Below are 15,952 nucleotides of genomic sequence, written 5' to 3'. Positions count from 1 at the left end.
CGGCTCTTGGATTCAGCAAGATCAGTCCATACTATCACTGATCATCTCCTCCCTCTCCGACGAGGTGATGCACCTCGCCGTCGCCGGAGCACTTCGAGGGAGGTCTGGCTGTCCATTACATCGGCGTTAGCTTCATCCACCCGCGCACGGTGTTTAAGCCTCTTAGGGCAGTTTCAAATCCTCAGACAAGGGAATGGAACGTCGGCCGAGTACCTGGGGAAAGCACAGCTGCTTGTGGAGGCATTGTCTCTTGTCGGTCGCCCGTTGTCACTGGATGAGCAGATCCTTTACGTCCTCAGAGGGCTCCGACCGGAGTACAGGGCGTTGGCCAGCAGCCTCACCGTGACTGGTACGCCGGTCACACTGCCTCAGCTAGCCGATCTGCTCCAGGCGCAGGAGTTCATCATATCTGATGAATTCCCGGTGGCCGGTCACTCAGAACTCGCTGGATCTCCGGCGGCCTTCTATGCAGGTCACGGTCAAAATCACAGCGGGCATCCGAACTCCGGTGGGCGGCAAAATTCTGGAGGTGGCAGTAAGGGTGGTCGAGGCGGCGGTCGCGGCAGAAATGGCAGAGGAGGGCGTGGTAATGGACCAAAATGTTAGATTTGCAAAGCTTTTGGCCATACTGCCTATTATTGCTACCAGCGTTACAATGAACGTTCACCGCCGAATGCTAATGTCGCCGTGGAAAATCAAGACAATGCCCTCTCGGGTGATGCTTGGTTTCCCGATACAGGAGCGTCTACACACGCTACCCCTGATGAACAGATGATGAGCCATTCGGATCCGTACACCGGTGGAGATGTTTTGAAGGTCGGCAACGGCGTAGGTTTGGGGATTTCCCGTGTGGGCCATGCCGTTATTCCTTCCGTGTCCAATAATTTACACATGTCTCGTATATTACACATGCCTAAATTATCGTTACCTCTTTTATTCGTTCATCAGTTTACTAACGAAAATAATGTATACTTTGAGTTTCATAAAAATCTTTTCTTTGTGAAGGACTGCACCACCAAGGCAATTCTTCTTAAAGGTGACACCTCGGGCGGCTTATACAAATTGTTTATGCCACGGTCCCATTTTGCGTACATATCGGCGCGGGCTTCCTCCACAGTGTGGCATCAGCGGTTAGGTCACCCGCATCATCGAGTCCTACAGCGTGTCTTGAAAGATTGTCCAGTCACAACAAATAATACCAGTTCGTCTGAAGTGTGTACGGCGTGTCAACTTGGCAAATCGGCACGTTTTAATTTAGATAGAGTACCCACTTCTAGTTTCAATGTATTAGATTTAATCTATACGGACATATGGGGTCCGTCTCCCGTTATTTCTGATTCTGGTAGTCGCTACTTTGTTTTATTTGTAGACGATCACTCTCGTTTTACCTGGTTTTATCCCTTACGGATTAAAACCGATATATATATAATTTTTGAGTTGTTCAGGGCAATGGTAGAACGACGTTTTTCGCGTTCTATCAAAGCCATTCAGTCTGATTTGGGAGGCGAATATCGCCGCCTCCATAAAGTGTTTGAGTCTCTTGGTATTTCACACCGACAATCGTGTGCATATACTCATGAGCAAAACGGTCGAGTCGAACGCCGAAACCGGCACATAGTCGAAACTGGCCTGGCTTTAATGGCTGAAAGTTCAACCCCACTAAAATATTGGGACTGTGCCTTCGAAACAGCCACCTATCTAATAAATTGTCTCCCATCTTCAGCTATACAATTTCAAAGTCCACACTATATGATATACAAAACCCAACCTATATATACTTTCCTCCGTGTCTTCGGGTGCTGGTGTTATCCTTATCTAAGGCCTTATAATCGGCACAGGATAGAATATCGCTCGGCACCCTGTATCTTCCTAGGTTACCCTGTTTCCTTTAGGGGATATCGGTGCATGGACCCCCGCACGGGGAAAATCTTTATCTGCCGTCACGTTCGATTTGACAAAACTATTTTTCCATTTGCTATGCAGTCTACACAGGTTAACGCCCGCTCAACACCGCCTGTGCCATGGGGTGCTGGGCCAATAGTGGTCCACAATGACTATCAACCCACAAGTCATACACCACCACTGCCACAAGAGCCGGAGCCTGTCGCTCTACCAGCTCCCACCGGGCCAAAACCACGTGGCCGCAAGCCCCGGGCCACAACGGGTCCACCTCCGGACCCATCGCATACAATGCGGACTCGGCGCAAGACTCATGGGTCAAATGAAGAATTTCATGCTTTAACTATCACTGCGGATCCAACTTGCTACTCCCAAGCCGTGGGTCACCCACATTGGCGTGACGCCATGGATCAGGAGTTCAATGCCCTTTTACATAATAATACCTGGCAATTAATTCCAGCTACTCCAACTATGAACATCATCGGCTGCAAGTGGGTATTTCGCACCAAACGTAAGGCTGACGGTATAATTGAAAGATACAAGGCTCGCTTAGTCGCAAAAGGGTTCAACCAAGTAGCTGGGGAGGACTTTTTTGACACTTTCAGTCCCGTAGTCAAACCAACTACGGTTCGTCTATTGTTCTCGCTGGCTGTCTCGAACCGATGGACTCTATGGCAGTTAGACGTTCACAACGCTTTTCTGAATGGACACCTAGCCGAGACAGTTTATATGAAACAGCCTCCGGGTTATGAGGACCCAGCGCGTCCGGGCCATGTATGTCATTTGCAGCGCTCTCTATACGGTCTAAAGCAAGCACCACGGGCCTGGTTCAAGCGGCTACACGAGTACTTAACATCAGCAGGTTTTTCGGCCTCCAAGACTGATGTCTCACTGTTTCATTACACTACTGGTGGCTCACGGGTTTTTCTGCTGGTGTACGTTGACGACATTATCTTAATGGGCAACGACTCACCACTCATTGATACCATGCTACAGCGTCTATCAACGGTCTTTAAAATTCGGGATTTGGGAACACCATGATTTTTCTTGGGCATTTAAACGCTTCCGGTAGACAGTGGGCTTCTCTTATCTCAGCGCAGGTATATGAAGGACATTCTAGTCCGAGCGGGCATGGCAGAATGTAAACCCTTGACTACTCCAGCTGCTGTCACACAATCCGCCACGCCGTCGACGGATGAGTTCGAAAATCCTACACAGTACCGTCGACTAGTAGGGGCTCTACAGTATCTGACTATCACCCAACCGGACCTAGCTTACGCGGTCAATAGGCTGTGTCAGTTCATGCACACGCCAACGGATGAACATTGGGGCTTGCTTAAGAGAGTTCTACGCTACGTCAAGGGGACACAAGAGTACGGCCTACGTCTCACACCGTCATCTAGCACCGACATACATGCTTATTCAGATTCAGACTGGGCCGAGTGCCCGGTCGACAGGAAGTCAACCAGTGGCTATGCAGTCTATCTTGGTACTAATTTGGTATCATGGTTGTCACGGAAGCAGCGCACCGTGGCACGGTCATCGACAGAGGCAGAGTACAAGGGCCTTGCAGATGTTTCGGCAGAGGTCACCTAGATCGTATCACTTCTCTGGGAACTTGGGCTGCATTCCGGGAAACCGGCTACTCTATGGTGTGATAATCTTGGCACGACTTATCTGGCGGCCAACCCGGTTTTTCATGCCAGGACAAAACACGTGGAAGTCGACTATCATTTTGTTCGGGACAAGGTAGCTTCCGGAGAATTCATTGTCAGTTTTGTGTGTACGAAAGATCAGTTAGCAGACATCTTCACCAAACCGTTGCCTGCCCCACGGTTCCAAGCTCTTCGGAACAAGCTCAATGTCGTCTCACAACCCCCTTGAGCTTGAGGGGGTGTGTTAGTGTTATTAATATTTAATACTGTTTTATCATATGCTTTGTATTAGTGGTTCTCTCTCCTTTGGTTTAGTCTTACCTAGAGTGTAGGAGACTATAGTGGGAGTCTCTCTATAGATCTCTATTTGATGTATTTTGGTAAGATTAGATTTTGAAATTCAAAACTCCCGTTCTCATCATTATATATAGTATAGATGTACAAAAGGAATTGTATTAAACAATTTTTAAATTTTAGAACAGAATTTTTACACAGAATTATTGTACGAATGAGAAAGTCGAAATCAGTATATTTTATTGGAAATAGAGATTTTTTAAGGAATTTGGCGGGAAGTTAAAATTCCAGGATTTTGTTATTATATATAGTATAGAAGTACAAAGGGAATTGTATTACACAATTTTAAAATTTTAGAATAGAATTTTTACCCAAAATTTTTGTACGAATGGGAAAGTAGAAATTGTTAGCATATATTATTTTGTCTCATTATCTTTGTATAATATATAGTTTATATTATGTGGTAGTATTATTAGATTGTTACATCTGATCTATTAGTCAGGGTTTGTTAGAGTCCTTGTAGACATATACTTTGTATTCTTCTCAGAAATAGTTATCGAATGAAAGCTATTCTCTAATCTGGTATCAGCCGGGATATCGATCTTTCATCAATCTCCACCGTAAATTTCCCCCTCTTTTCCCATACAAACTCATCGGAATGTCGTCCCACTCTTCCGAACGTACAGTCTCCGCTGCCGGCACCCCGTCTCCGGCCGGCGGGCCGTCTCTCGCCGGCGCTCATCATTACGTGACGATGAAACTCACGTCACGTAACTTCTTGTTTTGGCGCGCCCAGCTAATTCCCTTTCTCCGGGGTCAAGAGCTGCTGGGCTTTGTTGACGGTTCTCTTCCGTGTCCACCGGAAACCGTCACTGCTGCTCCGTCATCGGAGGGATCGTCGGCAGGCACCACCGCGGCGACCATCGTTCCCAATCCGGACCACCGGGCATGGGTGAAACAGGATCAATCGATCCTGTCTCTCCTGATTTCATCCATGTCGGATGAAGTGCTGCATTTAGCGCTTGGCCGAACTACATCGGCAGAGATATGGCAATCCATCACCTCCGCACTCGGATCCTCAAGCCAAGCCCGCTGTCTCAATCTTCTCGGGCAATTCCAGGTGCTCCGTCAGGGTAACTCCACGACTGCAGAGTATCTAGGCCGAGCCAGGGTTCTCGTCGAGGCTTTAGCTCAGGCCGGTCGGCCTCTCTCTCTGATGGAGCAAAATTTGTACGTGCTCCGTGGACTCCGACCGGAACTGAAGGCCATGGCAGCGTCTTTCACCTCCGGGAATGCCGTGCCGCTATCACATCTCTCCGATTACCTCCAGGCACATGAATTCATCCTTGTGGATGACTATCCCATCGGCGACTCCACTGCTTCCCATTCGGCGTTTTATGCAGGCCCTGGTCGCGGCTCATCCGGTGGCGGCAGGCAGTCGCAGCAGTCCGGCCGTGGCGGCAAGAATCGTGGAGGCGGACGCGGTGGACGCGGGGGTCCGCGGTGTCAAATTTGTCGCAGTCATGGACACTCGGCCATGTACTGCTACAAAAGGTACCACCCGCAACCTCCACCGCAGGCGAACATGGCAGTGCCGGCGGATGTCCCAGCTCCGGTGCAAGCTCCGGCCGATGGGTGGTATCCGGACACCGGAGCCACCGCACACGCTACACCGGACGCAACCATGATGGGGCAGTCGGAGGAGTACGGCGGCACGGACGTGCTTCGCGTGGGTAATGGCGCAGGTTTGGTTATTTCACGCGTTGGTCGCGCATCAATCCCTTCCGTGTCAAAATCCCTTTGTTTAAACGATATATTGCATGTCCCGAGTCTATCTGTTCCATTATTATCTGTGCACAAATTTGCTGTTGATAATAAGGTTTATTTTGAATTTCATGATTCGTGTTTTATTGTGAAGGATTCGTTAACCAAAGCGGTCCTGCTTAGAGGTCCTGCCACGGGCGGCCTGTACAAGCTTCCAGTGTCAAAGTCCAATTTCGCGTTTGTCAGTTCCCGGGCAACTCCCACCACTTGGCATCAACGGCTTGGACACCCGCACAAAAATGTTCTTAATAAAATTCTACAAGTTTTCCCGGTCATTCCCAATAAAACCTCGCCAATTGAGTCCTGCACCTCGTGTCATCTCGGGAAATCATCGCGGTTCAAGTTAGATAGTGTGCCACATTCTAGCAAAAATGTACTAGATCTCATATATACTGATGTTTGGGGTCCGTCCCCTGTACTATCTGTTAGTGGTTTTCGCTATTTTTGCCTTTTGTAGATGATTTTTCCCGATTTACCTGGTTTTATCCATTATGGGTAAAATCGGACATTTATAAAATATTCGAGTCGTTCCGTGTGTTGGTTGAACGTCAATTCGGGCGGTCAATTAAGTCAATCCAGTCGGATCTAGGGGGTGAGTATCGAAAATTACATGCCACATTCCAAACTCTTGGCATAAATCACCGTCAGTCATGTGCTTACACACATGAGCAAAACGGGCGAGTAGAGCGCCGTAATCGACACATCGTTTAAACGGGTCTAGCTTTACTTGCTGAAGGCAAAGTACCCCATCACTACTGGGATTACGCCTTCGAAACTGCTACATGTTTAATCAACTACTTACCCTCCTCAGCCATACACTATGAAAGTCCATATAGCCGATTATTCAAAGTCACTCCACCATACACATTTCTCCGTGTCTTCGGGTGTCGGTGTTACCCATATCTGCGCCCATATAATAGGCACAAGATTGAGTACCGCTCCACCCCGTGTGTCTTCCTAGGTTACCCTGTTTCTTTTAGGGGATACAGATGCGTTGATTTAGCTAGTGGAAAAACTTATATCTGCCGCCATGTGCGTTTTGATGAAAACGTTTTTCCGTTTTCTACAGCTTGTTTGCAACAGGAACAGCCGCAACCTGAGTCACCTTGGGCCGTGGTGCCAATTGTCCCGGTGGGTCAGGCTGGTTCACCGCGTGATCAGTCGGAACCAGGACCACCTATTGTTCCGGAAGATGAACCACAACCGCTGGCTCATGCACCACCGCAACTTGCAATCACAAACACCGCCCCGGCTAGACCCCGCCGCAAAGCTCGTGCTCAACCACAGGGCCGTGATCATGTTATGCGACTACGGCACATGACAAAAGGCTCAGACGAGCCCTTTCAGGCACTAACTGTCAGTGCCGACCCTACCTGCTACTCACAAGCAGTTGGCCATTCCCATTGGCGGGAGGCCATGGATGCTGAGTTTAACGCTTTATTACACAACCACACTTGGCGGCTGGTGGCACCTGAACCCCACATGAATATAATAGGGTGTAAATGGGTGTTTCGCACCAAGCGCAAAGCCGATGGCTCGGTTGAGCGCTATAAAGCCCGATTGGTTGCGAAAGGCTTCAATCAAGTCGCAGGGGAGGACTTCTTTGACACCTTTAGCCCTGTGGTGAAACCAACCACACTCCGGATGCTGTTCTCCTTGGCGGTCTCCAACAGCTGGACGCTACGCCAGTTAGATGTCCATAATGCTTTTCTTAATGGACATCTAGCTGAGACTGTTTATATGAAACAGCCCCGGGATATGAAGATCCAATGACCCCTGGTCATGTGTGTCACCTTCAGCGATCTCTTTATGGTCTAAAGCAGGCACCGAGGGCCTGGTTTAAACGGCTTCATGATTTTTTTGTTATCTGCAGGTTTTCGGTCCTCCAAGACCGATGTTTCGTTGTTTTACTACACTGCAGAACAATCCCGTGTGTTCTTGCTGGTCTATGTCGACGACATTATTATGATGGGCAACAACGACGACCTTGTCACCACTCTACTTAAGCAATTATCCACAGCTTTCAAAATTCGTGACTTAGGTTCACCGGGCTTCTTCTTAGGTATTGAGACGGTTCGGACAGGTGATGGTCTGCTGTTATCACAACGTCGCTACATGACGGATCTCCTGGGTCGCTCAGGCATGGTAGACTGCAAGCCTCTCACCACTCCGACCTCTGTTACTAAAGTGGTCACGCCGTCCGACACCCCTTACGAGAACCCGACACAGTACAGGCGCATTGTCGGGGCCTCACAGTATTTAACCATCACGAGGCCAGATCTTGCTTATGCTGTCAACCGACTATGCCAATTCATGCACTCACCAACAGTCGACCATTGGAATCTAGTCAAACGTGTTCTCCGTTACGTTAAAGGAACTCTGGATTATGGGTTACAACTAACACCGTCATCGTCGACCACCATTCACGCCTACTCAGATTCGGACTGGGCAGGTTGTCCGATAGACAGGAAGAGTACTACTGGGTTTGCTGTTTATCTTGGTTCTAATCTCATATCGTGGCTATCCAAGAAGCAACGTACGGTAGCCCGGTCATCGACTGAAGCCGAGTACAAAGCTCTCGCTGATGTGTCTGCTGAAGTCACGTGGGTTGTCTCTTTACTGCAGGAACTCGGTCTTCATTCTGGTGGTCCAGCAACGCTATGGTGCGATAATCTTGGGGCGACTTACCTGTGCGCCAATCCAGTTTTTCACGCACGCACCAAACATGTGGAAATTTACTACCATTTTGTTCGTGATAAAGTTGCATCAGGGGATTTTGTTGTCAATTATGTGTCCACTACAGATCAACTAGCCGATATACTGACTAAGCCACTACCTTCTACACGGTTTGCAGCTCTACGGGACAAGCTCAATGTTGCTATGCTGCCACCTTGTGCTTGAGGGGGTGTGTTAGCATATATTATTTTGTCTCATTATCTTTGTATAATATATAGTTTATATTATGTGGTAGTATTATTAGATTGTTACATCTGATCTATTAGTCAGGGTTTGTTAGAGTCCTTGTAGACATATACTTTGTATTCTTCTCATAAACAGTTATCGAATGAAAGCTATTCTCTAATCGAAATCAATATATTTTATTGGGAAGAGAGACTTTTTAGGAATTGGGTGGGAAGTTAAAATTCCAGGGTTTTTTATTATATATAGTATAGATGTACATAGGGAATTGTATTACACAATTTTAAAATTTGAGAATAGAATTTTTACCTAGAATTATTTTACGAATGGGAAAGTAGAAATCAATATAATTTATTGGGAAGAGAGATTTTTTAGGAATTGGGCGGGATGTTAAAATTCCAGGATTTTGTTATTAAATATAGTATAGAAGTATAAATGTACAAAGGGATTTGTATTACACAATTTTTAAATTTTAGAATAGAATTTTTACACAGAATTATTGTACGAATGGGAAAGTCGAAATCAGTATATTTTATTGGAAATAGAGATTTTTTAGGAATTTGGCGGAAAGTTAAAATTCCAGGATTTTGTTATTATATATAGTATAGATGTACAAAGGGAATTGTATTATACAATTTTAAAATTTTAGAATAGAATTGTTACCCAAAATTTTCGTACGAATGGGAAAGTAGAAATCAGTATATTTTATTGGGAAGAGAGACTTTTTAGGAATTGGGCGGGAAGTTAAAATTTCAGGGTTTTTTATTATATATAGTATAGATGTACAAAGGGAATTGTATTACACAATTTTAAAATTTTAGAATAGAATTTTTACCCAGAATTATTGTATGAATGGGAAAGTAGAAATCAATATATTTTATTGGGAAGAGAGATTTTTTAACAATTGGGCGGGAAGTTAAAATTCCAGGATTTTGTTATTATATATAGTATAGAAGTACAAAAGGAATTGTATAAAACAATTTTTAAATTTTAGAATAGAATTTTTAAACAGAATTATTTTACGAATGGGAAAGTCGAAATCAGTATATTTTATTGGAAATAGAGATTTTTTTAGGAATTTGGCGGGAAGTTAAAATTCCAGGATTTTGTTATTATATATATTATAGATTATAGATTATAGATGTACAAAGAGAATTGTATTACACAATTTTAAAATTTTAGAATAGAATTGTTACCCAAAATTTTTGTACGAATGGGAAAGTAGAAATCAATATATTTTATTGGGAAGTGAGACTTTTTAGGAATTGGGCGGGAAATTAAAATTCCAGGGTTTTTTATTATATATAGTATAGATGTACAAAGGGAATTGTATTACACAATTTTAAAATTTTAGAATAGAATTTTTACCAAGAATTATTGTACGAATGAGAAAGTAGAAATCAATATATTTTATTGGGAAGAGATATTTTTTAGGAATTGGGCGGGATGTTAAAATTCCAGGATTCTGTTATTATATATAGTATAGAAGTATAAATGTACAAAGGGATGTGTATTACACAATTATAAAATTTTAGAATAGAATTTTTACCCAGAATTGTTGTACGAAAGGGAAAGTAGAAATCAATATATTTTCGTGGGAAGAGAGATTTTTTAGGAATTGGACGGGAAGTTAAAATTCCAGGATTTTGTTATTATATATAGTATAGATGTACTAAGGGAATTGTATTACACAATTTTAAAATTTTAGAATAGAAATTTTACACAGAATTATTGTACGAATGGGAAAGTAGAAATCAATATATTTTCGTGGGAAGAGAGATTTTTTAGGAATTGGACGGGAAGTTAAAATTCCAGGATTTTGTTATTATATATAGTATAGATGTACTAAGGGAATTGTATTACACAATATTAAAATTTTAGAATAGAATTTTTACACAGAATTATTGTACGAATGGGAATGTAGAAATCAATATATTTTTTTGGGAAGAGAGATTTTTTAGGAATTTGGCGGGAAGTTAAAATTCCAGGATTTTGTTATCATATATAGTATAGATATAGATGTACAAAGGGAATTGAATTACACAATTTTAAAATATTAGAATAGAATTTTTACCCAGAATTATTGTACGAATGGGAAATTAGAAATCAACATATTTTATTGGGAAGAGAGATTTTTTAGGAATTTGGCGGGAAGTTAAAATTCTAGGATTTTGTTATTATATATAGTATAGATGTACAAAGGGAATTGTATTACACAATTTTAAAATTTTAGAATTGAATTTTTACCGAGAATTATTGTACGAATGGGAATGTAGAAATATACATATCTTATTTGAAAGAGAGATTTTTTAGGAATTGGGCGGGATGTTAAAATTCCAGGATTTTGATATTATATATAGTATATAAGTATAGATGTACAAAGGGAATTGTATTACACAATTTTAAAATTTTAGAATAGAATTTTTACACAGAATTATTGTACGAATGGGAAAGTAGAAATCAATATATTTTATTGGGAAGAGAGATTTTTTATGAATTGGCCGGGAAGTTAAAATTCCAGGATTTTGTTATTGTATATAGCATATATAGATGTACAAAGGAAATTGTATTACACAATTTTTAAATTTTGGAATAGAATTTTTGCCTAGAATTATTGTACGAAAGGCAAAGTAGAAATCAATATATTTTATTGGGAAGAGAGATTTTTTAGGAATTGGGCGGGATGTTAAAATTCCAGAATTTGGTTATTATATATAGTATAGAAGTATAAATGTACAAAGGGATTTGAATTACACAATTTTTAAATTTTTGAATAGAATTTTTACCCATAATTTTTGTACAAATGGGAAAGTAGAAATCAATATATTTTCGTGGGAAGAGAGATTTTTTAGGAATTGGACGGGAAGTTAAAATTCAGGATTTTGATATTATATATAGTATAGATGTACTAAGGGAATTGTATTACACAATTTTAAAATTTTAGAATAGAAATTTTACCCAGAATTATTGTACGAATGGGAAGTAGAAATCAATATATTTTATAGGAAAGAGACATTTTTTAGCAATTGGGCGGGAAGTTAAAATTCCTGGATTTTGTTAATATATATTGTATAGAAGTATAGATGTACAAAGGGAATTGTATTCCACAATTTTAAAATTTTAGAATAGAATTTTTACCCAGAATTAATGTACGAATGGGAAAGTAAAAATCAATATATTTTATTGGGAATAGAGATTTTTTAGGAATTGGGCGGGAAGTTAAAATTCCAGGATTTTTTTATTATATATTGTATATAGATATAGAAGTACAAAGGGAATTGTATTACACAATTTTAATATTTTAGAATAGAATTTTTACACAGAATTATTGTACGAATCGTAAAGTAGAAATCAATATATTTTATTGGGAGGAGAGATTTTTTAGGAATTGGGCGGGAAATTAAATTTCTTGGATTTTGTTTTTATATATAGTATAGATTGATGCACAAAGGGAATTGAATTACACATTTTAAAAATTTTAGAATAGAATTTTACCCAGAATTATTGTACGAATGGGAAGTAGAAATAAATATATTTTATTGGAAAGAGAGATTTTTTAGCAATTGGCCGGGAAGTTAAAATTCCAGGATTTTGTTATTATATATAGTATAGACGTACATAAGGAATTGTATTAAACAATTTTTAAATTTTAGAATAGAATTTTTACACAGAATTATTGTACGAATGGGAAAGTCGAAATCAGTATATTTTATTAGAAATAGAGATTTTTTTAGGAATTTGGCGGGAAGTTAAAATTCTAGGATTTCGTTGTTATATATAGTATAGAAGTATAGATGTACAAAGGGAATTGTATTACACAATTTTAAAATTTTAGAATAGAATTTTTACCCAAAATTTTTGTACGAATGAGAAAGTAGAAATCAATATATTTTATTGGGTAGAGAGACTTTTTAGGAATTGGGCGGGAAGTTAAAATTCCAGGATTTTTTATTATATATAGTATAGATGTACAAAGGGAATTGTATTACACAATTTTAAAATTTTAGAATAGAATTTTTACCCAGAATTATTGTACGAATGGGAAAGTAGAAATCAATATATTTTATTGGGAAGAGATATTTTTTTGGAATTGGATAGGAAGTTAAAATTTCAGGATTTTGTTATTATATATAGTATAGATGTACTAAGGGAATTGTATTATTCAATTTTAAAATTTTAGAATAGGATTTTTACCCAGAATTATTGTACAAATGGGAAAGTAGAAATCAATATATTTTCGTGGGAAAAGAGATTTTTTAGGAATTGGACGGGAAGTTAAAATTCCAGGATTTTGTTATTATATGTAGTATAGATGTACAAAGGGAATTGTATTACACAATTTTAAAATTTTAGAATAGAATTTTTACCCAGAATTATTGTACGAATGGGAAAGTAGAAATCAATATATTTTATTGGGAAGAGATATTTTTTAAGAATTGGACAGGAAGTTAAAATTTCAGGATTTTGTTATTATATATAGTATAGATGTACTAAGGGAATTGTATTACTCAATTTTAAAATTTTAGAATAGGATTTTTACCCAGAATTATTGTACAAATGGGAAAGTAGAAATCAATATATTTTCGTGGGAAAAGAGATTTTTTAGGAATTGGACGGGAAGTTAAAATTCCAGGATTTTGTTATTATATGTAGTCTAGATGTACTAAGGGAATTGTATTACACAATTTTAAATTTTTAGAATAGAATTTTTACCCAGAGTTATTGTACGAATGGGAAAGTAGAAATCAATATATTTTATTGGGAAGAGAGATTTTTTAGGAATTGGGCGGGAAGTTAAAATTCTAGGATTTTGTTATTATATATAGTATAGATGTACAAAGGGAATTTTATTACACAATTTTAAAATTTTAGAATAGAATTTTTACCTAGAATTATTGTACGAATGGGAATGTAGAAATATATATATTTTATTTGAAAGAGAGATTTCTTAGGAATTGGGCGGGATGTTAAAATTCCAGGATTTTGAAATTATATATAGTATACAAGTATAGATGTACAAAGGGAATTGTATTACACAATTTTAAAATTTTAGAATAGAATTTTTTACACAGAATTATTGTACGAATGGGAAAGAAGAAATCAATATATTTTATTGGGAGGAGAGATTTTTTAGGAATTGGCCGGAAAGTTAAAATTCTAGGATATTATTATTATTATATATAGTATATATAGATGTACAAAGGAAATTGCATTATACAATTTTTAAATTTTGGAATAGAATTTTTGGCTAGAATTATTGTAGGAAAGGGAAAGTAGAAATCAATATATTTTATTGGGAAGAGAGATTTTTTTGGAATTGGGCGGGATGTTAAAATTCCAGAATTTTGTTATTATATATAGTATAGAAGTATAAATGTACAAAGGGATTTGTATTACACAATTAAAAAATTTTAGAATAGAATTTTTACCCAGAATTATTGTACGAATGGGAAAGTAGAAATTAATATATTTTCGTGGGAAGAGAGATTTTTTAGGAATTGGACAGTAAGTTAAAATTCCAGGATTTTGTTATTATATATAGTATAGATGTACTAAGGGAATTGTATTACTCAATTTTAAAATTTTAGAATTGAATTTTTACCCAGAATTATTGTACGAATGGGAAAGTAGAAATCAATATATTTTATTGGGAAGAGAGATTTTTTAGGAATTGTGCGGGAAGTTAAAATTCTAGGATTTTGTTATTATATATAGTATAGATGTACAAAGGGAATTTTATTACACAATTTTAAAATTTTAGAATAGAATTTTTACCGAGAATTATTGTACGAATGGGAATGTAGAAATATATATATTTTATTTGAAAGAGAGATTTTTTAGGAATTGGGCGGGATGTTAAAATTCCAGGATTTTGAAATTATATATAGTATATAAGTATAGATGTACAAATGGAATTGTATTACCCAATTTTAAAATTTTAGAATAGAATTTTTTACACAGAATTATTGTACGAATGGGAAAGTAGAAATCAATATATTTTATTGGGAAGAGAGATTTTTTAGGAATTGGCCGGGAAGTTAAAATTCCAGGATATTATTATTATATATAGTATATATAGATGTACAAAGGAAATTGCATTACACAATTTTTAAATTTTGGAATAGAATTTTTGCCTAGAATTATTGTACGAAAGGGAAAGTAGAAATCAATATATTTTATTGGGAAGAGAGATTTTTTAGGAATTGGGCGGGATGTTAAAATTCCAGAATTTTGTTATTATATATAGTATAGAAGTATAAATGTACAAAGGGATTTGTATTACACAATTTTTAAATTTTAGAATAGAATTTTTTCCCAGAATTTTTGTACAAATGGGAAACTAGAAATCAATATATTTTCGTGGGAAGAGAGATTTTTTAGGAATTGGACGGGAAGTTAAAATTCAGGATTTTGTTATTATATATTGTATAGATGTACTAAGGCAATTGTATTACACAATTTTAAAATTTTAGAATAGAAATTTTACCCAGAATTATTGTACGAATGAGAAGTAGAAATCAATATATTTTATTGCAAAGAAACATTTTTTAGCAATTGGGCGGGAAGTTAATATTCCTGGATTTTGTTATTATATATTGTGTAGAAGTATAGATGTACAAAGGGATTTGTATTACACAATTTTAAAATTTTAGAATAGAATTTTTACCCAGAATTTTTGTACAAATGGGAAACTAGAAATCAATATATTTTCATGGGAAGAGAGATTTTTTAGGAATTGGACGGGAAGTCAAAATTCAGGATTTTGTTATTATATATAGTATCGATGTACTAAGGGAATTGTATTACACAATTTTAAAATTTTAGAATAGAAATTTTACCCAGAATTATTGTACGAATGGGAAGTAGAAATCAATATATTTTATTGGAAAGAAACATTTTTTAGCAATTGGGCCGGAAGTTAAAATTCCTGGATTTTGTTATTATATATTGTATAGAAGTATAGATGTACAAAGAGAATTGTATTACACAATTTTAAAATTTTGGAATAGAATTTTTACCCAGAATTATTGTACGAATGGGAAAGTATAAATCAATATATTTTATTGGGAATAGAGATTTTTTAGGAATTGGACGGGAAGTTAAAATTCCAGGATTTTTTTATTATATATTGTATATAGATATAGAAGTACAAAAGGAATTGTATTACACAATTTTAATATTTTTGAATAGAATTTTTACACAGAATTATTGTACGAATGGGAAAATAGAAATTAATATATTTTATTGGGAGGAGAGATTTTTTAGGAATTGGGCGGTAAATTAAAATTCTTGGATTTTGTTTTTATATATAGTATAGATTGATGTATAAAGGGAATTGTATTACACAATTTAAAAATTTT

The 15,952-nt window shown here is 37.9% G+C and overlaps 2 protein-coding genes across 2 annotated transcripts; both read left to right on the top strand.

Moving 5' to 3' along the window:
- The first annotated feature begins 3,030 nt into the window (after nt 1-3,030).
- Nucleotides 3,031-3,495, top strand: LOC109177103 (uncharacterized mitochondrial protein AtMg00810-like). Its single transcript, XM_019326411.1, has one exon. It carries the CDS (start codon nt 3,031-3,033, stop codon nt 3,493-3,495), a length of 465 nt encoding a protein of 154 aa, XP_019181956.1.
- Nucleotides 3,496-7,441: 3,946 nt separating this feature from the next.
- Nucleotides 7,442-8,573, top strand: LOC109177102 (uncharacterized mitochondrial protein AtMg00810-like). The gene is made up of 2 exons (XM_019326410.1): nt 7,442-7,451; nt 7,546-8,573. The coding sequence occupies exons 1-2, from the start codon at nt 7,442-7,444 to the stop codon at nt 8,571-8,573; spliced, it is 1,038 nt and encodes a 345-aa protein (XP_019181955.1).
- Nucleotides 8,574-15,952: the final 7,379 nt, after the last annotated feature.

The sequence above is a fragment of the Ipomoea nil genome, unplaced genomic scaffold (genome assembly GCF_001879475.1).
Source record: "Ipomoea nil cultivar Tokyo-kokei standard unplaced genomic scaffold, Asagao_1.1 scaffold0794, whole genome shotgun sequence".
Lineage (NCBI taxonomy): Eukaryota > Viridiplantae > Streptophyta > Magnoliopsida > Solanales > Convolvulaceae > Ipomoea > Ipomoea nil.
This window is presented reverse-complemented; position numbering and strand designations above follow the sequence as displayed.